We start from the raw sequence: 23,477 nt of genomic DNA on the forward strand, positions 1-23,477 counted from the left end.
AAAAAATATTCCCGGTACATAGGGAGTAATGGGTCGGGTACCCATCCCGACATTGTCCTATTCATGAAAACCTGGCAAACAATTGTGCCAGCAAAAACTTGAAAATAAAGTGTTTTTCTCCATATTGGCGTTATCATACTTCGTGTTTGTGTTTTACTTTTCAGACGAACGCATGAGTGTAAGTGTTAGCAAAATAACTTACAAATCAAGTGACACATGCTTTTCTTTATTGATTAGTTAATTCAAAGGTGGTTTGTACACCATTCGCTTATGGCACGAAAACAAGCATGAGCGTCATCCGGAGCCATGGTTCCCTTTGAAGCAAGCCATTCTTTGAATTTTTCTTCGTCCTTACTCTTTGTCAAGAATATTCCTAGTATATGGTATGCCTGAAAAATATACACAAGGGTAATAACAGCTTATCACAAATACATAAATGTGTCCAAAAATCACTACTAATATGTAAACATTTATTGATATAACTTTAAACTCTGACATATATATAGTGCTCAAATAATCCGGTAACCAGACGCCCCTCTCAAAAAACCAGTCTAGTGAAGACCGGAACTGTTCCAAAAATTGTTTCAACCAGTGCAAAAATGTGTGGCCACAAAATGACATTAAGGCTAGTGCATAGCAGGACAAACTGTTAAATTATTATTTTATTGCTGGAAGAAGCATAATTTAAGCCAAATGCAGAATGTTTTTTTTTCAGGTGTTACAAGTAATAAATTAATCTAATATAATGTGGTCGTGATTGCTTTCGAGTCTTCGATTATAAAAATCGGAAGACCGCCGGTGAAGATAAGATAAAAAGGACAAGATTGACTAAAACGATTTCAGCAGAAACACTTGCGCAAGTTTTCAGATTTTTTTTTCATGGTCATGTTTAAGGGCTATTGGTAATACAAATTGGCATAAAGGTTTGGTGGTATTGTAAAATACCAAGTTTAACGTTATATCAGGAAAACGTTTACATATTAGTAGTGATTTTTTTACATATCTATGTATTTGTAATAACTAGTTATTTGTCTTGCTTCTGGTGTGACTTTAGAACACTAGACTAGATAAATTAGTTTTTATCATTGTGTAGTCATTTGCAGAGGCATGGGTACTTTAGAAACCATGATACAATGAGGCTGGTAGTCTACACGAAGGAAAAATATTAGATTTTGGATATCATACATGTTGCCTTGAACCCATTATTAGGATTATATATTTAAACTCAAATTTCATTAAGTAATGAAGTTTAGGAAACTGAATGACCAATTTTGGCCCAATAGACACTTCAGAATGTACAGAAAGACGTGAGCAAAGAATATGAATATTCGAAACTCTTGATTTTGGGGAACATCATAATGTTTTGGATTCAAAATGTATCATTATTATTATTATTACCAAAAGGCATGGAGAATTGTGTTACTGTCTTCATCACAAGATGCTTCTTATGGCAATACAGGCCTTCATACCATGTCAAGAATCTACTGTCAATGTTGTTCAATACTGACTAGATTCTATTTTATTTGCAAACAGCGTGTGCAGAAAAGAGTCCATGTTCAATTTCGCCACGTTTTATTCATAATCCCCTTCTCATTGTCACTAGATGGATTACTGATAAATGTCAGTGTCATTTCAGTTTCACCACATGCAGACAATATTGCTGTACACTGCATCAAAGTCTGTGAACAAGCAGCTATGGAACTGCTTTTTATTAGAAGTTATTCTTTCACACACTCACTGATAAATGGTGTAAGAAATTTAACTGAAAGAAAAAGAACATCACTATTACCATAATTTGTAGCCATTAATTTAATCACAGTACCATCCCGCACCTACCTGTACAGAATTATGCATTACCAATAGCCCAATTGCGTTGTTCAATGTTTCCAGTTAAGGATTAATGATTACTAATTTAGCCATCCTTTGCTTAAGCTTACAATACTTTGATGATGTTGTTGTTGTTGTTGTAGGGTTTAACGCCATTTTCAGCACAAGATAGGCTATACATGGCGGCCAGTATAAATAGTGGAGGAAGAACCCGAGAAAACCCTGAAAAGAACCACCGACACAAGAGAAGCTACAGGCAAGCTTTCTCACGCTCGAACCCACGCAGACAGAAGCTAGATGACAGTGATCCGTAACGGTGAGCACTTTAGACCATTCCTCAAAATTTTGATGAAATACTGGTTAAACAAATGAAGTGGCATCTATGAAAAACATCAAAAAAGTGTAAACAGAAACTGTATATAAATCAGGACACGGTTCTGATGCTAATGAACATGAGTACTGTTGATCTACGGATGAATTATTAGCACAATTATACAATGGCTGACCTCAGGATCAGACAAAAACATTTCTTTGTGTGAAATTGTTTGAGATTCAAATATAAACACAAGTCAATTTAATATGATTTTGTTCTTATATTTTTATATCTGAATATTTGATGTGTAGAAAATGCAACGAGTTTGAACAATAATATTGAAAAAGGGGTATTTTGAAAACAAGGAAATTAGTCTGGGCTTGTGGAATTTGAGTCAGGGCTTGACCTTTTGTAAGTCACCAGTCCTGGGCCAGTGTCCAAAAGATTTTCTTTGAGCACTGTACATACATACATAATCAGGCCATAAATCGTTAACATTATCAAAGCAAAATATATACTCTAAAAAAAAATCATAAAGTTGTACTTGCAAATATCTTGTATTGATTCAGTGGAAATGCAAGTGAGAACTGCATCGTAAATGTCATTTGTAACCATAGTTATTCAAACGCTATTATAGGGATGATCCTCTAGAAAATGCACAACTGCAAGCACGTTGGAATCTCAGTGTCAAAACTCACGCGTCCAGCATGCATTGTAGCAACATAAAGGCATTAAAGACTTGCTTAACAAGCTTGAGAATCAGGACCTCAATACAACTTGAAAATGGAATGGACAGGAAAAAGAGGAAATCATGCAGGCAAAGTAAAATAATTCATTTACAAGGGAAGAGAACTCTTGGGTTAATATTTCAAAACGGCATTATTGGGAGGCGAGGCAACAGTTTAAACTATTCTCCAAGAGCGTCAGCTCATGTACCTGATGCAAAACCTCAAACTTATGATATACCCACAAAAAGTTTGGTTTAATCTATAATTGTTTTTGTTTTATTTTTGAGTTAGGCTTTGATAAAAAAAAAATCCATGTATACGTATTTGGTTTATCATGCTTAAATGCCAGCAGAGCTTAAAACCTATGGAATTACCTTAAATTTAACATCTGATTTCCGACCATCAACTTGTTCACTGGAATGCTCCTAAATACAAAGCTCAATTAGGTCAGGTTTTCAAACGTCCTAAGGCGAACCACGGTTATGTTGGTGATCAAAGGATTACCATTTTCGTTCTGAACCAATTAATATCGCAAGAAGCGTTTTCCAAGAAACGTCATTCACGTCATCAAGAATATTGACAAGATGTTTTCCAATCTCATCACTTTGATGCCAGGTTGGAAGTCAGATAAATATCATTATCTCTTATGTGGTGCACACTGAAATTAATACAATTTTCGTTTAAACCCCATGTTAATCAAAGCACCTAGTCAAAAGTAGCCATTAGTGGCCATTGTGGAGATTAGTTCTGCATCACTTTAATATAGAAATAGCAATATATTGGAAGAAAGGTTTTATTTTTTTATTTATTGGTATAGACATCCATTTTGGAGAAGTAGCTATTATAAGAATGTTTCAAGCTTTGGGAGGTCACATTAACATCACTTTTAAGTTAGGTCTAACTGCATATAGCATCACGTCTTTGTGAAGATACTACAATCCCACCAAGGATTACTTATTATATGCACAAGATAACCAACACTGATAAGCACGTTTTGCATTTAGGACAAACCAGACTGATCCGGTGGAGTAAGTGGTTAGAACATCTGCCTTGGATGCAGAAGGTCATGAGGGCAAGCCCCTAACCAAGTCATACCAAAGACTCTTCCTGACTCAATAACCGATAACAATTGTGACTCTGTGCCCAGTGAAGGGGATAACACTTGCATCCGTAAAGTCAGTGCATCCAATGCAACTCTGCCAGAAGAAGCACCTGCAGCATGCCAAATGGCTTCGTTGGTGTTTTTACGAAACAAGGTGACCGTATGTTTGGCTCCAACTATCACCTTGTGAACATCTCTGCAAAACCCAGCGAGGGGAATGACACAAAAATCATAATGAGGCTCCATCAAGTGCAAATCCAAGATTGAAATGATTAGGAAACACTAAAATTTCTACAGCTGCATCAGCATCACCAGCAGCATTTCGAAGACGTCTGATTATATTTGCTGTATGACCTGCACAATCAGTTACATCCTTAACATGGCTGGACCAGTGGTTCTCGTGTAATCATCGCTGTATTGGGTGAGTCCGAGAATCATTGTACACATGTAGACGTTGTCCAGAATGGCTTCAATTTCTTTTCCATCGATGGAGTTATGTGCACTGATAAACAATGTCATGATGCCATTATGAACAGGTCCCACTTTGGGCATTGGCATCATAATTGGCATTGTTCTTGTGTACATGATTTCCCTCCACTTCCAGAGGAGTCTTGCACTTGCAATTCTATTTTTAAATGATTAGGGCCTCTGGTTCGGTACGAGTAATACTGAAAATCTCTCTTGCGTCGATCCATTAACATGGGCCCTACCAAGTCAAACACCTATTTGAACTGGGACAATGCTAAATTATTGATTATTGATTTGGATTTTTTTAAATACTGTGCAAAGTCACTACCCATTGCCAGACTTGTAATCGCTGAAGCTGACATTTGCTGTTGAGCGGCTTCATTACTGACTTTACCCACTGTAGGTGGCACTGATTCTGTCGATGGCAATGTAACTGGAGCAGTCTTGGGTATTTAGTTTTTAATCGGTGTAATCAATGTCAAAGCTTCTGATCTGCCTGCATGCCAATTTGTTTTAATCAAGCCACAGCCACGCTTTTGACAATATCCATGACCTGCACGGCCACTGGTTTAGAGATAGAGACAACAAGTGAGGGTAGAGCTGTGAGGGATTTTTGTGCACTCACCAAACCCAATTCCATAAAAAGCCATGTACACTGGTTTTCTTGCGTTAACTATGTGGATGGGTTTCACACTTCCACTCATGACTGTCATTGTTATAATTATTAAATAATAATAATAATGAGGACTTTTTATAGCGCCTAATCTTTAGAAACTATAAGCGCTTTGCAACATTAGTCAACACCTATAACATAAAAAAAAAAACATATGATTACAAAAAACAAACACCATGAAATTAGAAATAAAAAAATATCAGGCCGATCTCTGATGTTCAGTTGTGTTGACAATGTTTCATCCTGCAGATCCACCACGTGCATGTCTTGATCTACCCGGGAAAACGAATAAGAGTATTATGGCATGGCAGATACACAGGTGCGGCATGTGTACTCGATCTCAAGACACCTGGTTCCATGGGGAGTGAAAACCGACAAAGAATATAAATCTGTACAACTATGTCGTGCCAGGCCTACTTTCGTACCTGACAATGACGGCATCACTTGGGTTGTTGAGATCATTCACCACACGTATATCTAGCATAATCATCGTGGACAGTTGCCAACCCCCGAGTACAAAAATACTGACTGCTTATGAAAAAATACTGATTTTCTTAAACAAATACTGATTTTTAAAACATTAGTGCATATGAAATTATTTACAACATCTATAACCATCTGTAAGGTAGGACAGTAACTTAATTATTCAATGTTAAAGATGCATGTGTTGCACTATTTCACCTTCTGAATGGGCAACCTGTTCCATTCGGGTGCCCATTCAGAAGGTGCAATAATTCAATACACGCACAGACAAAGACTATTTATAGAAGCTTTTTCCACAATTATTTTTTCATTCATTATGGATTCCAATGTACCATCTTTCATAGATGATCTGAATTATGTTCGATTATTTACTTAACTGTTTCACTTCTAGCACACGAGTAATAGTTTGTGATTTTACTATATAAAATATACCCATACAACTATAGAGGTTGTGTATTGTTCAAATATCAACGATATACATCACAGAGGTGACAATTCACTTTTCTACTCATCGTTCCATTTTCTAACAAGTTTCAGAGATTGACTATTTCTCCTTTTCCTTAGAGCTGACATATTTCTCTGTCATTGGAGTCTGAGGGTCAGAAAATAAATATATACTTCTTTATGCAATTGTGATTTTAAAGTTCAGATGTGTGCACTTTGTGTTATGTCCGTTCAAATTTTTCTGAATGATCCATTTAAATTAAAACGTTCGTGGTTTTAAACGCTTCCAAACTGAAGTAAATTAATTGCCAATAAAACACAATCACTCGCTGAAAAATGGCTTCGCGAGAAGCCATATATTCCCGTTTTGTCTAACTGATTATAATGTAAAGAGCAATCAAATGCCCATATTTTATCAGAAATGAATCCAATCCTGTCATAAATGATTAAGAATTTTTAAACATTCTGCCAAATTAAGCAAATTAGTTGTCCACAGAACCATTCAAGTTGGTCCGCTTATCATCTTGACAAACGGCTTCGCGAGCCGCCATATGCTCCACATCTGACCAGTTCATTAAAATTTGATTTCCAAATATACCAATACTGATATCTGATCAAAAGGCAGACAATTCGTGTCATAACTGTATCATCTTCCTCTATCACAAACTTCAAACATAATATCAAAACAATCCTACTTGATTCAGTTGCGCCTAAGCCATAAGGTGATATCAGTGAACTGTTAGCTCTGCCCAATTCATATATATTTCTTCCATTGGTACGATATTATTGGCCATCAAAGTGGAAACTATTGTCGGCAAGATTTCAAACAGTGCCTCCTACAGAAAATTTGTTACGGACAGTGCACACTTAGTAAGAAACTAAGCCTGAGGTAATTAAGATTGATTCTCCATCCCAAATCCATGTCAAAACAACGTAGAAGTCGAAATTTTTGTGCGTCAAAAATGGGTCATATTTAAATTCCACGCATCAAAATCGAGGGTACGTGCCTGTTGAAAACTCTGTCTATATCTCTATATACATGCTATACACTTACAATCAAAATAGAACTGGGTGCCTGTTATAAACAGAAAATTGCAGGGGAATTTTTAATATAAACTGTTTTAATTAAAAAAGACGGATATTTAGCAAGAAAAACACAAAGCCTTAGTCGGGTCCAAAATACGGAACAAATACAGAAAAAACGGGACACTTGGCAGATATGCATTATGTACATTTCAATAATGGATAGAGAAGATAGCATATACAATCAAATACTCAATCCAGTTTTTCTCCTTTTGGAATTGAATTTAAAAAAGAAAGGAAGAATATTTTGTTATTTTAGGCATTAATATCCAATATTAAAATTGTATTAAAACTGATACATACCATGGTTATCTTATGTCTCGTAAAATGTTCAGAGTAGGCGATGCCAATACCTGGGATGATATTAGTCGGTTTATCTCCCATGGGCTGTGTCACAAAGTTTCTGTGTTTCTGAGTGTCTCCCATATCTAAATAATTACAAAGATAGTCCATTATACCAAATACAATGATGGAAACAACCTCCTCCAACAATAAACATTCAATGCACAATTTAAGGAGAGATGCTGCGAGGATTTTATCTTAAGGGGAACTTCACCCTTTGTCACCGAAAGGAGGGGAGTGTAGAAAAGAAGAAGGGGAGATAAGGAAACAATCATGGTTAAATATTTACCTAACACTTAAATACTCCATTTTTTGAGCTCTACTGAATTCAAAACCTTGAAAAGTATTAATCTATTAATTATGTGTGCATGAAAGGGCAAATACATAGCTAGCTTTTTCAGTTTGAAGATATTGAGAAACTGAGAGAGTGTGTGATTGCTACGATATCTGCAGTGTGACAGTTTATACTGATGTCTAGCACTGGAGCATCATGCCGCAGACACGCAGCATGATGTCCCACCCAGTCACATTATCCTGACACCAGGCCGACCAGCCCTAACACTAACCTCTTAATGCTGAGCGCCAAGCGAGATAGCTGTTAGTACCATTTTTGTAAGTCTTTAGTATGACTCGGCCATGGTTGGGAAACTGATCTTTGTAACTGTTATTTAGAATTTTCCAGAGCTCACAGATATTATTGTAGGGTTTTTAGCCAATTAATGCCGCAGTCTGCTTGTGCAGACAGAGGCATTCAAATAAATATCTTTACTTCTTTGTTTCAGCTTTTAATCCTTGCTTATTCAGTTGACCTTAACCCTGATATGGCTACATGATTTTGTATCATGTGACATCCAGGGCTAAATTGATTGATTAAAAAAATAAAAACTGCATTATACTTGTAAATGGTCTGTATTTTAATTAGGCTCAGTATTCTACCCTTTCTAGATTTCATTTCAAAATACCACTGAACGGAATACTGACCGTTATATCCTCTAATTTTGTCCATCCAACATGTACATCTGACTCGTATTTAATATCATTTTCGGGCTCAAAATCACTCAATGGTATCTCCATTAACAATTTCCCAGCTCTAATATTCCAATATACTTCATCAGGGATCGTCCTGGGCTTCTCCAATGTCGCAAATTGCGATTTTTTTCCCTTATTGGCGACAAAAATATCCCTTCTGGCGATTTTTTTGGCGACATACTTTTTGGTTATTTAATTTGTATATACAATCATGGATTTGGACTGGATAAATTAAAAGGGAGAACGAAAGGAAGCCACAAACTTGACTAAGCAATGCATTGGAATCAATCTGTTACACAAACAATCCTTTGTTCGTATTGACAATCCCATCTTTACAGTGCATTGTTACATCATAATCTGCTTATGCTGACATCTGGGCTGAGTACTGTATGCTGTGAAACAGTCAATCATGCTACCGAACTATACCTACAACTGACCGACTTCTGAAGACACGAATAGAACAGATACAATTAATTGTATGGCTAATCCTTCTGTGTTTTTTTTTTTTTTTTTTTAAACATATACCAATACAATAGTTTCGCTGAACCTTTATAGAAAACTGATAACGTTTGAAGTACCCACTGTGTATAAATACAAAGCATATGGAAAAAATCTCAATCACAATTATATGTCGCCAGTGCAGCATTTTACTCATTGATCTTTTCCTTTTGCCATCAATTGCGTGTTACGGCTGCAGAGACTTAAACTCCGCAACAAGAAATAGCACAAAAAAAAAACAGTTTTGCATAATTAATAATAATTATTTATTTCTCAAAACACAGGAGTGAAAGAATCCCTAAATTGGGTGTGAATTTATGCTTATATATACGGTCCAATATTGCCCGGTGTTGACTCGTGTAGGTTTCATTCGTGGGAATGGAGATCCTATTTTGCTTGTCGAGAAAATTTATACAGCATTCAGTGATCATTCTTGGGATTTAGGAAGCAATTCACTACAAGCTTTGTGAAGCTAGCCATAAAGGGGTGGGGGGTGGGGTGGGGCTGCTGATAAACTACTGGTGTCACCTGTCAGCACTGTAGACTGTGAACGTGGATTCAGTAAGATGAACCTCATAAAAACTGACATCAGAAATAAGCTCTGCATCTCATCTCTCGAGAATTTAATGAGAATCAGCATGTACAGATGTGAAAAATTAGACTTTGAAACTGCATTCAACAAGTGGGCAGTCCTAAAATCGCGACAGATCTTCATGTAACACTTTGTAACATTTTGTTAATGCTTGTTGTAATTAAAGTATTAACTAACCCATCTTTTGTAATTTTCATTGCCTGTTACATTAATAGACTAAATTAACACTTGGAAAAATGTACACTACTTGTTTTGGCGACACTTTTTTGAAAATTGGCGACAAAATATTGAGGTTGGTGATTTTTTTGGCAACAGCTTTTTAAAAGCCAGGACCATCCCTGCTTCATACCTTTAAAAATATTGTCATCACGTAATGAACCACGCCTGGAATCAGACATTTTGGGTTTTCTGGGTGGCCTGTATTTTATACAGGCATTTGTAAAACTTGCTTATTCCAGGGCACAATGTGCCTACCAAATTTAGTTTAACAATCATTTTTGTCATGCTTGAAGACCCCCAATGTGTAAACTGTTGCATATCCGAAAAACATGTCACGACAAGAACTGTTAAATAAAACGTGTATACTTCGCCAAGCACATTTTCATACGCGGGACTTTCAACTAAATTGCGGAGTTCTCTCGTATCGCTGTTCTGCGAGTGTGCGAATTCGCACATATTTTGCACGATTAATGCAATCACACACCTGTTTAAGTACTTATATATCAATGACTTTATAGTGAAGTTTCTCTGTTGTTTTGCTAGTACTTCTTGTCTGTCATGCAGGGATTAAACTACACAGATTAGCGATTGGTAGTTCTTATTTAACCTCGGCCGAACTGGCAGGAACAGCCAATAAGATTTGAACGTATCATATTAAATCGTGATACACGCCGGTATTGTATCTTTCAAATCGACCAAAGTAGTCAAGATCAAATTCAATGTAACAACTTCGCGTAAAATTGGTTATTAAATGATGAGTAAAGTATTTCCTTATATTCATTATGCACGTGGAATATGTTTGGAATGTATCCTTTAAGCTGAACATGCTTCTGGGTTAAGATAATTAGCATGAAATTGGGTGGGGGCAGATTATGAACATGTCACTTTGTTTAAATTTGCAGACGGTGAGCGAGTATTCTCAATTGTCTTTTTCGTTTTTGCTAATAAAAATGAGTGCCTAGGACTGCAAAGAATAAGAAGGCCAATACTAATTATTCATAACTAATGAAGACTAAAATAGCTTGTATATGGTAAGTATCGTTTTGTATCGATTCTCCTTCTCTTGCATCGATATGTGTTTTGTTCCAACAAAAATATCGATGCATCGATATATCTATGAATTATTTCATACCTAAATTTTTCATGCATCTACAGGGCACGTGTAAAGTGCGGAATTACGTAAGTAACCGAAAATATGCACAGCACTGTCAAGATCATCAAAACTTATAAGAAGAGATTAACTATCATTATCATTTATTAGCTTGAATAGTCTTTCATTGTTTTGACAAGTCACTTGTGAAGAACTGTTGATACCCCTTCTGTCAGCAACTGTTTTCCGAACAACCCATAGCACCTGCTGTAAGATAAAAATATGTGTTTCATATTGCAGTAGTTTGAAAATTAGGCAAGGCAGGTATTTTTGTTTTACATTATCATGCTTAGAATATATAATTTAATAAGCACTTCAAGTACTGGGCTAAACCAACTCAACTAGGTGCACATATCAAATTGGGGGAGGCTCATTTCTTTTACTCTGGTGTGACAAATAGTGCTAGGATCGGCAATGAATAATTGGGATGGTCAGCTGACCGGAAACATTTTCTTTTGGCCTGAGGTGGTTGCTGCCATTTTCAAAGATAAAAGCAACTGAAAAAACGTGTATTAAAACCTGATCTTCCCTGTCCGTACTTTTTGGTTTTAGCAAGGTAAGGGCGCAATCTTTTGCCAGAAGTAAATTTGTCTTTGCAGCTCATAGGTTCGGTTGGGATGACCTTAGGGGCGATATATTTAGTACGTACGCAAAAATCTGGCAAAGCTTGACCCTCCCCCCACACATACACATGCGTTTGATTTTTACCCCACCCTCCACCTGCATATACATGTATACGATTGACGTGCCCCCACCCCCAATTCTATAGAAAGGCCTATATTTAATCCATGCAGAAACGATCGAGGATTAATAATATTTACGTGTTTAATAAAACAGTCCACCAACGTTGAATGTCTGGCTGCATGAAAGAAATAAGCTGCGTAACGAACAGGTTACGAATTAGACAAATTATTATCGAGGTTTCACCACCACCAACACCCCGTTTCCTGTGCATTGTCAGTAGACTCCCCATACGCAAGCATATGCATTTGGATTAACCCCCTCCACCCTCCATGCGTACGCACTAAAGGATAGCCCCTTACTCGCTTAGCGACCTACTTTCCACCATATTGCGAGTTGAAAACAATCTCTTAGCAACAGTACTGTAGCATTATATATGTTCAATAATGCAAACCGTTTCATTTTATTGTATTTATTAGTTCATTTTTAATTACGAACTACTGAAAAGTCTTCCCTAAAAGCAGGACACAAAACCACTATCTTATTATTGTAAGTTGAAAAGGTGTGGGACCTCGGTGGTGTGAATGTCATGGTTCCCATGCTTTTCTGAAGATAAATTTTCCAGGTCATTTCCAACGTTTTTCCAGGAAGAAATTACATTTTTCAAGGCTCCAATATGACCATTACTGAATTTAATTATAGAGCACGTTAGGTTATAAAGTAAAATGCATTTTCTAAATCTACAGATGTTTCGATTTCAAGACTTTCCAAAACATCTAAGAAAAAAAAAGATGATAATGTATAAAACCACAAAATGTATCACACGAAACAAGTTTGATTATATTCCTATAAATGGGCATGTAAGGTCATTAAAATGCACAGAATACAAATTCTAGCTGACCTGCATTATACTGCTACGTGGAAACAACATAATGAACATAAATAGGTTTTGTTTATTTTCATACCTTTAATTCTAAATAATTATATAACAACGTATATGCATGTTATACAAAGTAACATTTCCTATTACAGTATGAGGAAACAATACATGCAAAACATTAGAATTTTATCTTGTAAGGAAAAAAATTTAACTCTGAATGTATCTGTGAAAATAAAATCTCAAACAAGATTTTTCAAACAACTTAAAACTCCTTAAGATGATTTGGTCAAAAATCCATCATTTCAAAAGCATTTACAAAAGGTTTGATTTAAATTTTGACAGAAGACCTTCAAATTTATAATTGCAGTACTAAAAAGAACTGAATTTTCTGTAAAATCAACTTGTCTTCTTTTAATTCGATAAACCAGTCGCCAAACTTGTATTGATACCGGCTCGCATCATCTTTTAATTTAATATAAGGGACGACAATTTACCCATTTCTCCAGCATTCCATTTAAGATCTAAAACCAAATGCTTCCAGCCACATGTCACTGTGTAATAGTTTCTCAACAAATTTCAGCTCAGATTCGACATTTTGGACAACAAATTTGGCTTAGAACGAATAGCAACCCGTTTTCTAATCCGGATTTCCTCCACATATTCCCACCCCATGGACATTTAGGTTGGGATGTGGGATCAGAGAAATTGCAAATTGCAAATTTGGAATTTGCCGCCACTGTTCGGTAGGCCTAACGGCATATGGTAGTCGCTTACTAGCGGGCCTAACAAATTCAAACGATGTTATATCGACTCATACCTGCACGAAATCGATAAATGGAATAAATCATATGAAACAAACACTTTTGAATTTTACCGATGTTAAAATTGTGTTTTATTTAGAATTGCCCAAAGTGTTGAAAATAAGATTTTCCCTTAATCAGACTGCTATTTGAATTCTTAAGGTCTCACTGGATAGTTTCGTATTTTGACACCTCCCTAATTTTTTAAGGTAGAAGGCATGAACCTAATTATCACAAGCCTAGCATTTATAAATTCACACAAAAGCTAAATCTGTAATGTGGTTTACATTTACTATGAGTTAGGATTGGAAATGGGTTGGCTTGTTGGTGACTGCCTGTCACATTTAGATGAGCATTAGTGATCAAATGCGTAACTTGGGCTGTAAATGAGCAGCCGACATGGATTACACATTTACGTATGCCTGCTACAGAGGTAAATATCTAAAAGGTCTAGATCGTTGAGGGTGTGTGTGTGAAAAGTATGCTAATTTGTTATAGTACTAGTGAACTTTATTCAAGAATAAGGCACATACTGATTCTTTTAGCTGCCTTGTCACAGGAAAATATTCCAAATAGCTCTTTCCTGTCAAAAATGAATGTACAAGAGAGGGTTTGGTGGTAGTGTTGGTTCAGTATAAAAGCCACCAGTTGCATAAGGAATTAACCTTAATACCTCAGTCAGAATTTTACAAGCATCATTTTAACAAAAATCATTAGTTAATTTTTATTTGTATCTTTGATGTAATATTATTATCATTTTTCTGCACTTGGTCATCGTCGGATGAAAATATGCTAAAAAAAACTGTCCAGTGAGACCTTATCCTTTTCATGGTTTTTGCTCGTAGCAAGTGTAAACAACATATTTTATTACCTGCAAAAACAAAATTCTCCAAAACGTGAGCATTTTTTGTACAGTGTATGTATTGAATACAAATCCAGTAAATGGAATGCTTTATTGGGTTAATTAATGAAATTGTCACTAGATAATATAACCAGACAGTTCTTTAAGTATAATTTACAAATCTATGTGTTATATAAAATTAAATGTTGGGTACATGTGCCTGAGCTAATACAGAATTTGCAGCTTTAATTACTAAGAATTTACAGTGATGAGTGTATGTCCAATCTAAAAGCCAGATTATGTGAAACGTTTGTCTTTATTCATATATTATTTATGTCAAAGTGAAAAACACAAGGGATTGTTAACATCCACCACCTTACTTTAAGACAATCCAGGTATTTATTCCTTATTAATGCCCACCTGTATGAGAGTTTTTGTTGTTGTTGACCAATTCATCAAAAATATTGTTTTATGACTGCAGGTTTACATATTTTTTTCTATAATATTTCATATGAAAAGTTAAACACAGTACTTTTTATACTTTTAATATTTTTTACTTTTTATTTTGTTGTTGCTTTATTGCACAGTTTGATTGTGCATGTATTTTTTGTCATAAGAGTATGAACTTATTTCTTAAACAGTATAAAATAATGGTAAAATCATAGACAAATCTTAACAGCCCAACTTCTACTGAGATTAATTCTCCAACACATCGTTATATGGGCTTTCTAAAACGTAAGCAATGGTCACATGATCATCTTCTGGAAATTTATAGAAGCAAATCCTTGTCACAGATCATGTTTACCCAGTGTGACCCTGACGAAAACCAATCATGTTTACTCTAAGAAATAAAAACTGAAAAATTTGTTTATGTCTTAAAGACAAAGTCCCATCATGACCTTGGAAACAACCAATCATTTTAAAATAAAAGAGAACTTGTTTACGAAGGTTGCTACAAATTCTGAAACAATGTCAGGATTTAGATCAACACCTGATGTTTATAAACTAACAGTCAAGGACAAACTATTTTCTTAAAAAGTATCATCTCTAGTGAATAAATTTACATTGCAATAAAAAGTAATGAAAAATTTAAATAATACAAATTTAAAAATGACAAACAATTAAATTGAAATAAATATATATTAAATCAGATATAATAAAATCAAATAAACACAACAGTATAGACCTTTTTCAGGAAGTCGAATCCGGGTATTTCCACTCCAATATTTAACTCATGCACAATCCACGTAGGGCAACTTTTAAACGTTTGTCATGACCATAGTGTATGTTCGTGAAGAAAGTTTCAAACAAATTTGTAATTTGACATCTGTCCAGAAAAAGTGTTTTTAAAAATCATAAGTAAATATGAGCACAAAAATCATCAGAGAGGACCAGGACAGCAGACAGGATTTGTGGATCCAAGGAAAAATTATCCAATAGGCCCCAATGAATCACAAATTGAAACAACGGTGGACCCTCTGACTGTTGTTGTCCCGCGGAATTTGTCATACTCTGTCCGCGATCCTGGATAGGTCTTACAAAGTTGTATGATCCATTTCTGAAAGGAAAGGGGTGGGTGGACGATTTTCGTATGTGACCAGAATTACAATTTGTACAAATCTACCTGTATTTAGATGACTCTTCAAGACTGTATACTCGCGAAAACATGAGGACTTACAAATCTCTTTGTTGCATATAATTAATTTCATAGTGCATGGATGCATACAGGTGAACACAACATTATCAGTGGCAGCGTGATCAGATCCCAAGGCCAATCCGAGAAGCCACATGAGTTACACATAGCTGATAGTACTGTAGCAACTGGCCATTGCAAATGTATCACGGGATGAGTTAACTCATAACTATTATCCATATTTATTCATGGAGTTAGCAAACTAAGGAGAGAAAGAGAGAGAATACATTCTTAGCCAATCCAATGTATCATAAGCAGTTTTGGGATTTACATTTATTCCCATTTAATTTATTAACTACATGGCAAATCTTTGAGGAATCTGCTTAATATTTGATGTGCCGCCTTTGGTGTTCATTGTTTGGTGCTAATTAGACAAGTTAACGTTTCTAATTTCGGATTATTCATTATCATGCAGTCATCAGAGGGGGACGGACGGAGTTTAGACCAGAGTCACGATGCAGTAACATAAAGCAACAAATACTCATTTATTGTTAAAAATATTTGATGAAAATGTACATTTAAACTCTAATATTTGTGGGCTGGTATATTATTGTTTACTACTATCTGCGGCGATCTATAATGACAAATGTTCTATTCATGTAAGAAGTATAGGTCACTCGAGTTGCCCTACGTCAAATGCGCGCATGACCGTGCAGGATGCGGCTATGGGATAGGTTTGGCCCGCTAAAAATTGTATCTGAAAATGATATATAATAGACAGGGCCCTGTTAGAACGGGTCATGGGGTAATATGAGACAATTCTGTAACTCCGTATAATTCTTTTCCCCTTTAAATATTGGTTTTTATTCAACATCTAGCTTGATCATTACAAAGAAAATCTAAGGGGTTCTAACCTGTAATAATATAACCCCATCCCTTGATTTTCTTTGTAATGAGCCCCTGTGGCGTAGAGCACATGTGCTTGTCGTCTGAAATCTCCATTGTTGGGATCACATCATTTTCAGTCATGCCCATCTCATTGCTTCTGGTAAATTCCTCTTCCTCCTCATGAACGATGACGTGTCACTCTGAAAATCTCAGTTTATGTCTTTAAATGATGTCTTTAAATGGTCTGAGACAACCAATTTATAGTACAATCTGACCTTTACTTCTACTATTCCTGTCAGAGCTTTAAAAAAAACATATATTGATTCGTTACTGCCGTTAAGTCACGGGCACTTGATTCCGGGGTAAACTAATGTGTACACTCACCAATTAAAATTGTTGATTGTACCCGTTAGGTTACCCTGGAATCAAGTGCATATACGTTAAGTACTGTATAAACACAGGCACTTGATTTTGTGGAAACTAATGCGTATACTCACTATGTAACACAAGGTACCTAACTCTCGCCGGTCAAAATCTGACCCCTCGATGACTCCGATCTAAGTTTCCGATACTATCTACGCATTCAGTCACTCATAACGTACACCAATGTAAAGAAGACAATCCCCACCTTTCATCCATTACCATTTAAACAACCTTACTGATTCGGAAGGGCCAATTTTGCGAAAAGTGTATCCGTTGCTTCGTTTATTCCACACACAGACACTACTGCCTTGACCCAACTTCCGGTCCACTTCGGAGTAAATGCGATTTGATCGTGATTGCTTCAGTGACTGGTTCTTTCACTGAATGAGTCTTTTCAAACATCGCTGTCAATCGCTACATCTCGGCTTAACCCGGCAAATATGTAATCGGAATATCCACGGTATTTTCTGTTAAGTCGTTTCGCTGTTCCGATCTTTACATGTGCTCAAACCTATGTGACATTTGCCGGGAAAATATTTAACAATATTTCTTGACGTGTTGAATTTTTTCATAGCGCTTTCAGAATAGCTATATAGGTCATCTCTGGTTGTAATTAGGAAAAAAAAATTATCTTTATAATTGAAGAAATATTTTTTTATCTGTATAATTGTAGACTTATTTAATTGATAGTTAAGTAATTACTCGAATTTCAACTGTCATGGATTAACTTGGTTAGTTCTTGTGTAGTTAATGACCATTGAGGGAGGAATTGGTGGTGTGGTAAGATGATGTAATGCCAAATTATAAGGCTTAGTGGCTAACACTTGGATAGGATTGTTGTATATGTACCCTGAAACTGAGAGGCAGACAGGGAATTAGGCAAGGGACTATCATTAGACTCTTACTTGCTGTCTTCATGGGGCTTGTTGGAGGATGGGGGGGGGGGCAAGAGCAGAACTATTCTTGTTCGTTGGCATTGGCAGTATAATTCAAAGAGCCAACCAAATTAGATAATATTATGTAACATTGCATAATCATATGGAGTACCATGTGACAGTCACTTCTCTGGTTTATCAAATGTACAATGTTGAGTTTGACTTCTCTGGATTTTCAAAGGTACACACAATGAATGTTGAGTTTCACTTCTGGATTTTCAAATGTACAGAAAATGGATTTTGAGTGTCTTCATCAAACTTTTATTGTGGATCTGTGCTGTAACAACTTACTCTTTGTAAATGAAAGCTATTTTATTTTGGTAAACTTCACTTGTTTAAGCACTGTATGTGTTTTGAATGTAAAATGAATCAAGCACAACTATTTGCTGTTGAAAAGTATGTTGAGGGCCACAATATCATTTTGTTAGGCCAAAGTGGGACTGGCAAATGTTTTGTGGTTAAGGAAATACAAAAGAAATTGTCAGCAGCAGGTAAAAATGTCAGTGTAACAAGCACAACAGGCATTGCAGCACTGTATGTGAAAGGATGCACAGTACATTCCTGGTCTGCGATTGGTGATGGTAGATATGACAATGATGAACTATGTAGAAAACTTCTCACTGATGAACATTTTGATTCCTATGAACAAAATATTTTGAAAGCAGACTGTCTGATAATTGATGAAATTTCTATGCTTTCACTGAAATTTTTTGAACACATTCAATATGTATGTAGAATGATTAAACACACAGATTTATATTTTGGAGGTATACAGGTTATCGCAAGTGGGGACTCTTTTCAGCTTCCACCTGTACCTGACCCATTGACATCTGATTCGGGTGAATATTGTTTCAAATCCACCATTTTTACAGTGATATTTGGGCATACAATTGGCCTTGATGAGGTCACAAGACAAGATGAATTAGATTTCATAAAAGCTATCAATAATGTTTCAAAGGGAGAAATCCCTGAAGATACCAAAAACTTGATCTTGAGGCTGCAGAGACCTCTCCCACGTGGAGATGACCGAATAAGACTTTGTGGACGGAACTTTGATTGTGAAATATATAATGTATACAAACTTATGGAAATGGATGGTGTATCAAAGTGTTATCAGTCATTAGACGAGTTTGACAGTAATCGGTGCAATAAGATGTGTGTTCCAAAAGTGTTACACTTGAAAATTGGCTGTCCAGTTATGGTGGTCAAAAACTTAAACTCAGCACTAGTAAATGGTTTACAGGGAAATGTTGTGGCAATGAAAGAAGACTGAACAGTTGATTTTGAAAATAATTTAATTCAGTTGGGAAGAGGAACATTTACTGTTTACAGTACCGTTGATAAAATGATTGTAGCCACAAGGCATCAAATTCCACTCATTCTGTCTTTCAGCATTACCATTCACAAGGCACAAGGACTGACTTTAGATAGAGTTGAAGTTGATGCCTCAAATATTTTTGCACCAGGTCAGTTAGGTGTGGCAATGGGGAGAACAAGAAAGAAAAAGGGACTTAGGGTTATCAGTTTCAATTCCAACTCTGTGATTCCACATAGCTCTTGCATATATGAATTTTACAATAAAAGTTTTATACAGTTTGATTCAAGTTTAGAATGATGTAGATATTCTGTTTCTTTTTTAGTGTGGACATTGATTTTGAAACATGTTCTGATTCTGATAACTCTGACTTTTCTGATGGAGGAATTTTAGAAGTTGACGAAATGTTGTCCACTGGGGAAGACATGCCTGCTTCATCCAGTGACCAAGAATGTAGGTTAACCACAGTTGACCATGACATTTTAGAGCATCATGTTGACCATATAAAAATGAAACAACTTATAGTAGTTAAGGGGGGTAGTTTACGGACAATGGGAATTAGCATTACAGACCCCCCTTGGGTTAGATTACGGACAATGGAAATTTAACATGGCGAAAAATCGTGGGTCAGATTACGGACAAGGGGAATTAACATGGCGATAAATCGTGGGTCACTTTACGGACAAGGGGAATTTAACATGGCGATAAATCGTGGGTCACTCTACGGACAAGGGGAATTTAACATGGGGAATAGTTTGGGCTTGTTTAGGGACAAGGGGAATGGAACATGGGATTTTTTTTTAAAAAAAAAAATTTTAAAAAAGGGGTAGGCAATTCAAAGACTATCTCTTTTCGAGAAATATGGCTGGCCCTGAAAAGGGCCTTTGGTTTATGTTAATATGCCCTTAACATAAAGGGCATTTGCGACATCTTCTTGTCCTCAAACTTCGTCTTACAGCAGGGCCGTACATCAGAGTCCTCTTGAGGCAACCTTGTCTCTCTATATAGACTCTTCTTATCCACAGGCTGCTGCTGGTCCTGTGGACAACGGTCCACTTGGATCGGACATACATGAGCATGTCCGTCCTGAACATCATTGTTGACACAAGGGTTGAAGATTCAACGTCGGTCCACATGTTGAGGCTCCTACAATAGGTGAATCAATGCAGTGAACTGCGCTTATTTATAGGGACAGAAAGGATTGAAACGGATTGAGTTCATTCACCAATCCGAACACGCGTTACAGAATTCGGTCAGCCCGCATCCAATCCGAAGAGAGCAGTCTGTGACGTCACGTAGTCTATATAGATTCGCTAGCGCTTGTGTGCAGTCAATCTATGCGACAGTGATTCAACATGACGGAAACTCAGAAAACGATCCAATGGGGTGCACCAGCAGGTGAGACCGCCCAAGGGAACCCGGACTTACTTTCAGAAGAGGTGAATTGGGATTTTGTCGATTTTCTCTCCTCGCAAGAATTTGTTCCGGAACCTTCGTTACCTTCTTCATTACCGCAAGTGGAGAATTTTAGACAGAGACAGAAAGAAGAATTGGAGAAATTTATACAACGACAAAAGGAAGCGGAACAGGCTTTTCTCTTACAGCAACAGCAACAAGAAGAAGAGGTAAGAAAAAAAACAACAGCAAGAAGAAGTAGCAGCAAAGAAACAAGAGGGTGAAAATCAAACGGTCACGGTACTGTTGGACATTTTAGCGGAGTTAAGAAGTCTGAAACAAATGTATCAGACTTCTTTATCACGACCGAAGAGAATACGACCTTCCCGAGCTAAACACGTCAACCCTGTGACTAAGCCTACCGTACCACCCTTAGTGATTTCAACCCAATCATTATCATCATTACGCAGTCCAGAAGTAGGCCTTGGCCGTGGCAAAGGCTTAAGGCAGTTAAAACTGATTGCTTAAACTCACCCCTGCACCATAAAGAAAAAAGGCCCTTTTCAGGGCCACCCACATTTCTCGAAAAGAAATACAATTTCAATTTGCCAATAACTCAAAAATAAACCCCAACCCATTTTACCCTTATAGTACGTGTCTGTGTATGAGTGCGTGAGTGTAGCTTCTTATTTTAAAATCAAAACTCAAAGACTCTTACCTTATATCATTCATTTATTCTTTTCTCCATTTTTTACAATCCAATTCACAATTCACAACACAACACTTTAATAAAAAATTCATTGATTTCTTCTTTTCTCCTTGTTTAGTCTCTCTGTTTTTTGAATTTCTTCACCGTCACACTCTTTTCCTCTTCTTCCTCCTCGCTTTCTTCCCTTCTTCTTTTTTTCTCCTGTTTCTTTTTCTTCACCTGTCTTCTTTCTTCCTGAGAAGAATCCCTCTCTTCCTCTGAAGAATTCCTCTCTTCTTCTGAAGAATCCTTCTTTTCTTCTGACTCCTCTTGTTTCTTTTTTGGGCAATCTGGAGACCAATGTCCTTTTTCTTTACAATAATAACAGGTATCTTGACTTTTGTCTTTTTTAGTCCCTGTTTTTGTTCTTTTTTCACGGTCTGGACACTCTGAAGACCAATGCCCTTTCTTCTGACAGATATAGCAAGTATCTTGACTTTTATCTCTAAAGGAAGGAGAGTAGTCCGTAGGCTGGTCTGAAGAGAATTTTCTAATGACCCCTCGCAAAGCTCTGACGAAACGTTCCATCTGGTTAGTCTCTTCCATCGTTGTGCTCGGCTTGAGAGTGAAATGAATAGTGAAAGGACAAGACACACACCCTTTTATATACGCTGGTCTGCTATGACTATAAAGTAGCTTATGGTGTTTGAACTTGAGTCATTTGACTTTTTGCTTTCAAGATGAAACGATCCCATTCATTCGAGAAGAAAGAAGAAGAAAGAAGTAAGAGGCAGAAACGTGATCTATCGCCTCGTACCAGGGCTGAAATCTTGGCACAAATTCATGCCAGTGATTTTGAAGAGGACATGAGTGAACCAGAATTTGAAACCTCTAAACCAAGTTTACCACCCTTAGTCAACCCTGAAAAATACTATTCCATTCGAGAGACGGAAAAGCGCTCCTCTAGAAAATTTAGAACCACGGCTTACAAATACACGGTGAAGTTTAAAGATTTCAAGTCCGAAGTGCCGTTAGAGAAAGCAGAAGGGTTCATCACCGGAGTGTGGGATTCTCTGCTCACTGCACTTAAGCGACAATGTCAACCCAAAGAAGACGATCGCTTGAGACTTTCCATACAACACGACGGTTTGAAATCCCCTGTTTGGATCGAGTTTAGCACCCCTGCAGAATTGACTGCTTCCAAAGTCATGGACAAGATTCAACACGTACAACAATCTAATGATCAGTTTGACATCACCGATGGTAAAGCCACACTGGACATGACCCACGTCTCTCCTCCTCAAGGGACAGGACACAAAAAGATGTTATTGGTGGACGACCTTCGCAACACCAAAAAGAGTCTCGTCCGAATTGACAACCCTCATGACCAGATGTGTTTAGCCCGTGCCATCGTGGTGGGACGAACCTATGCCAACAAGAACGACACGGTAGAATGGAAAAGAACCTGGGACACTATTCAACGTTCCGACCGAGCCAAACAACGAAATGAAGCAGAACTCCTGTTACAACAAGCCGGACTGCCCAAAGACACACCCTGCGGCATTCCTGAGATGCAAAAATTGCAAGATGTCCTAGCTCCACGATACACCTTGAAAGTGCACCCTCAAGAAGTGCGAGGACCTCTGTTGTTTCGAGGGCAAGACTTTAAGGACGAAAAATACATTCATGTCTATTATCACGATGACCATTTCGATACGATTACCACTATCACTGGATTCCTGGGATACAGTTATTACTGTGAGAAATGTGACCATGGTTATAACAATCGAGAGCAACACAAGCATTGCGGATCGAAATGCACAGGATGTTTGGCCTCTCCACCCTGTCTGAGCGAAGAACCAGTGCCTTGTTCAACTTGTCTGCGCACGTTTGTCAGCCCTACCTGTTACCAACAACATTTGAAGACGCAAGGTTCACAGAAGAAATGCGCTTGTCAACTGCTGAGATTGTGCCCTACGTGTGGACAAGGCATACGTACCAATAATACCAAGGCACACGTATGTTCAGGAAAGAAAAAATGTCACAT

At 37.0% G+C, this 23,477-nt stretch overlaps 2 protein-coding genes across 3 annotated transcripts in view; one reads left to right on the top strand and one right to left on the bottom strand.

Moving 5' to 3' along the window:
• Positions 1–210: 210 nt before the first annotated feature.
• LOC149774654 (barrier-to-autointegration factor-like) overlaps positions 211–23,477 on the bottom strand; it is a 46,649-nt gene continuing 23,382 nt past the window's right edge. Inside the window, exons 2-4 of one of the 2 annotated variants that reach the window (XM_089944753.1) lie at positions 11,064–11,158; positions 7,425–7,549; positions 211–389 (exon numbers count right to left, since the gene is read on the bottom strand). In XM_089944753.1, coding sequence (XP_089800879.1) covers positions 243–389; positions 7,425–7,549; positions 11,064–11,079 — 288 coding nt within the window. In that variant the 5' untranslated portion in view covers positions 11,080–11,158 and the 3' untranslated portion in view covers positions 211–242. The remainder of the gene's footprint in view (positions 390–7,424; positions 7,550–11,063; positions 11,159–23,477) is intronic. The other variant, XM_089944754.1, reaches the window with a different exon arrangement.
• Positions 17,815–19,673, top strand: LOC149774655 (uncharacterized). Its single transcript, XM_089944826.1, has one exon. It carries the CDS (start codon positions 18,379–18,381, stop codon positions 19,303–19,305), a length of 927 nt encoding a protein of 308 aa, XP_089800952.1. The 5' UTR covers positions 17,815–18,378; the 3' UTR covers positions 19,306–19,673.

This window comes from Sinohyriopsis cumingii, unplaced genomic scaffold (assembly GCF_028554795.1).
Source record: "Sinohyriopsis cumingii isolate HCF-2022 unplaced genomic scaffold, ASM2855479v2 utg000160l, whole genome shotgun sequence".
Classification (NCBI taxonomy): domain Eukaryota; kingdom Metazoa; phylum Mollusca; class Bivalvia; order Unionida; family Unionidae; genus Sinohyriopsis; species Sinohyriopsis cumingii.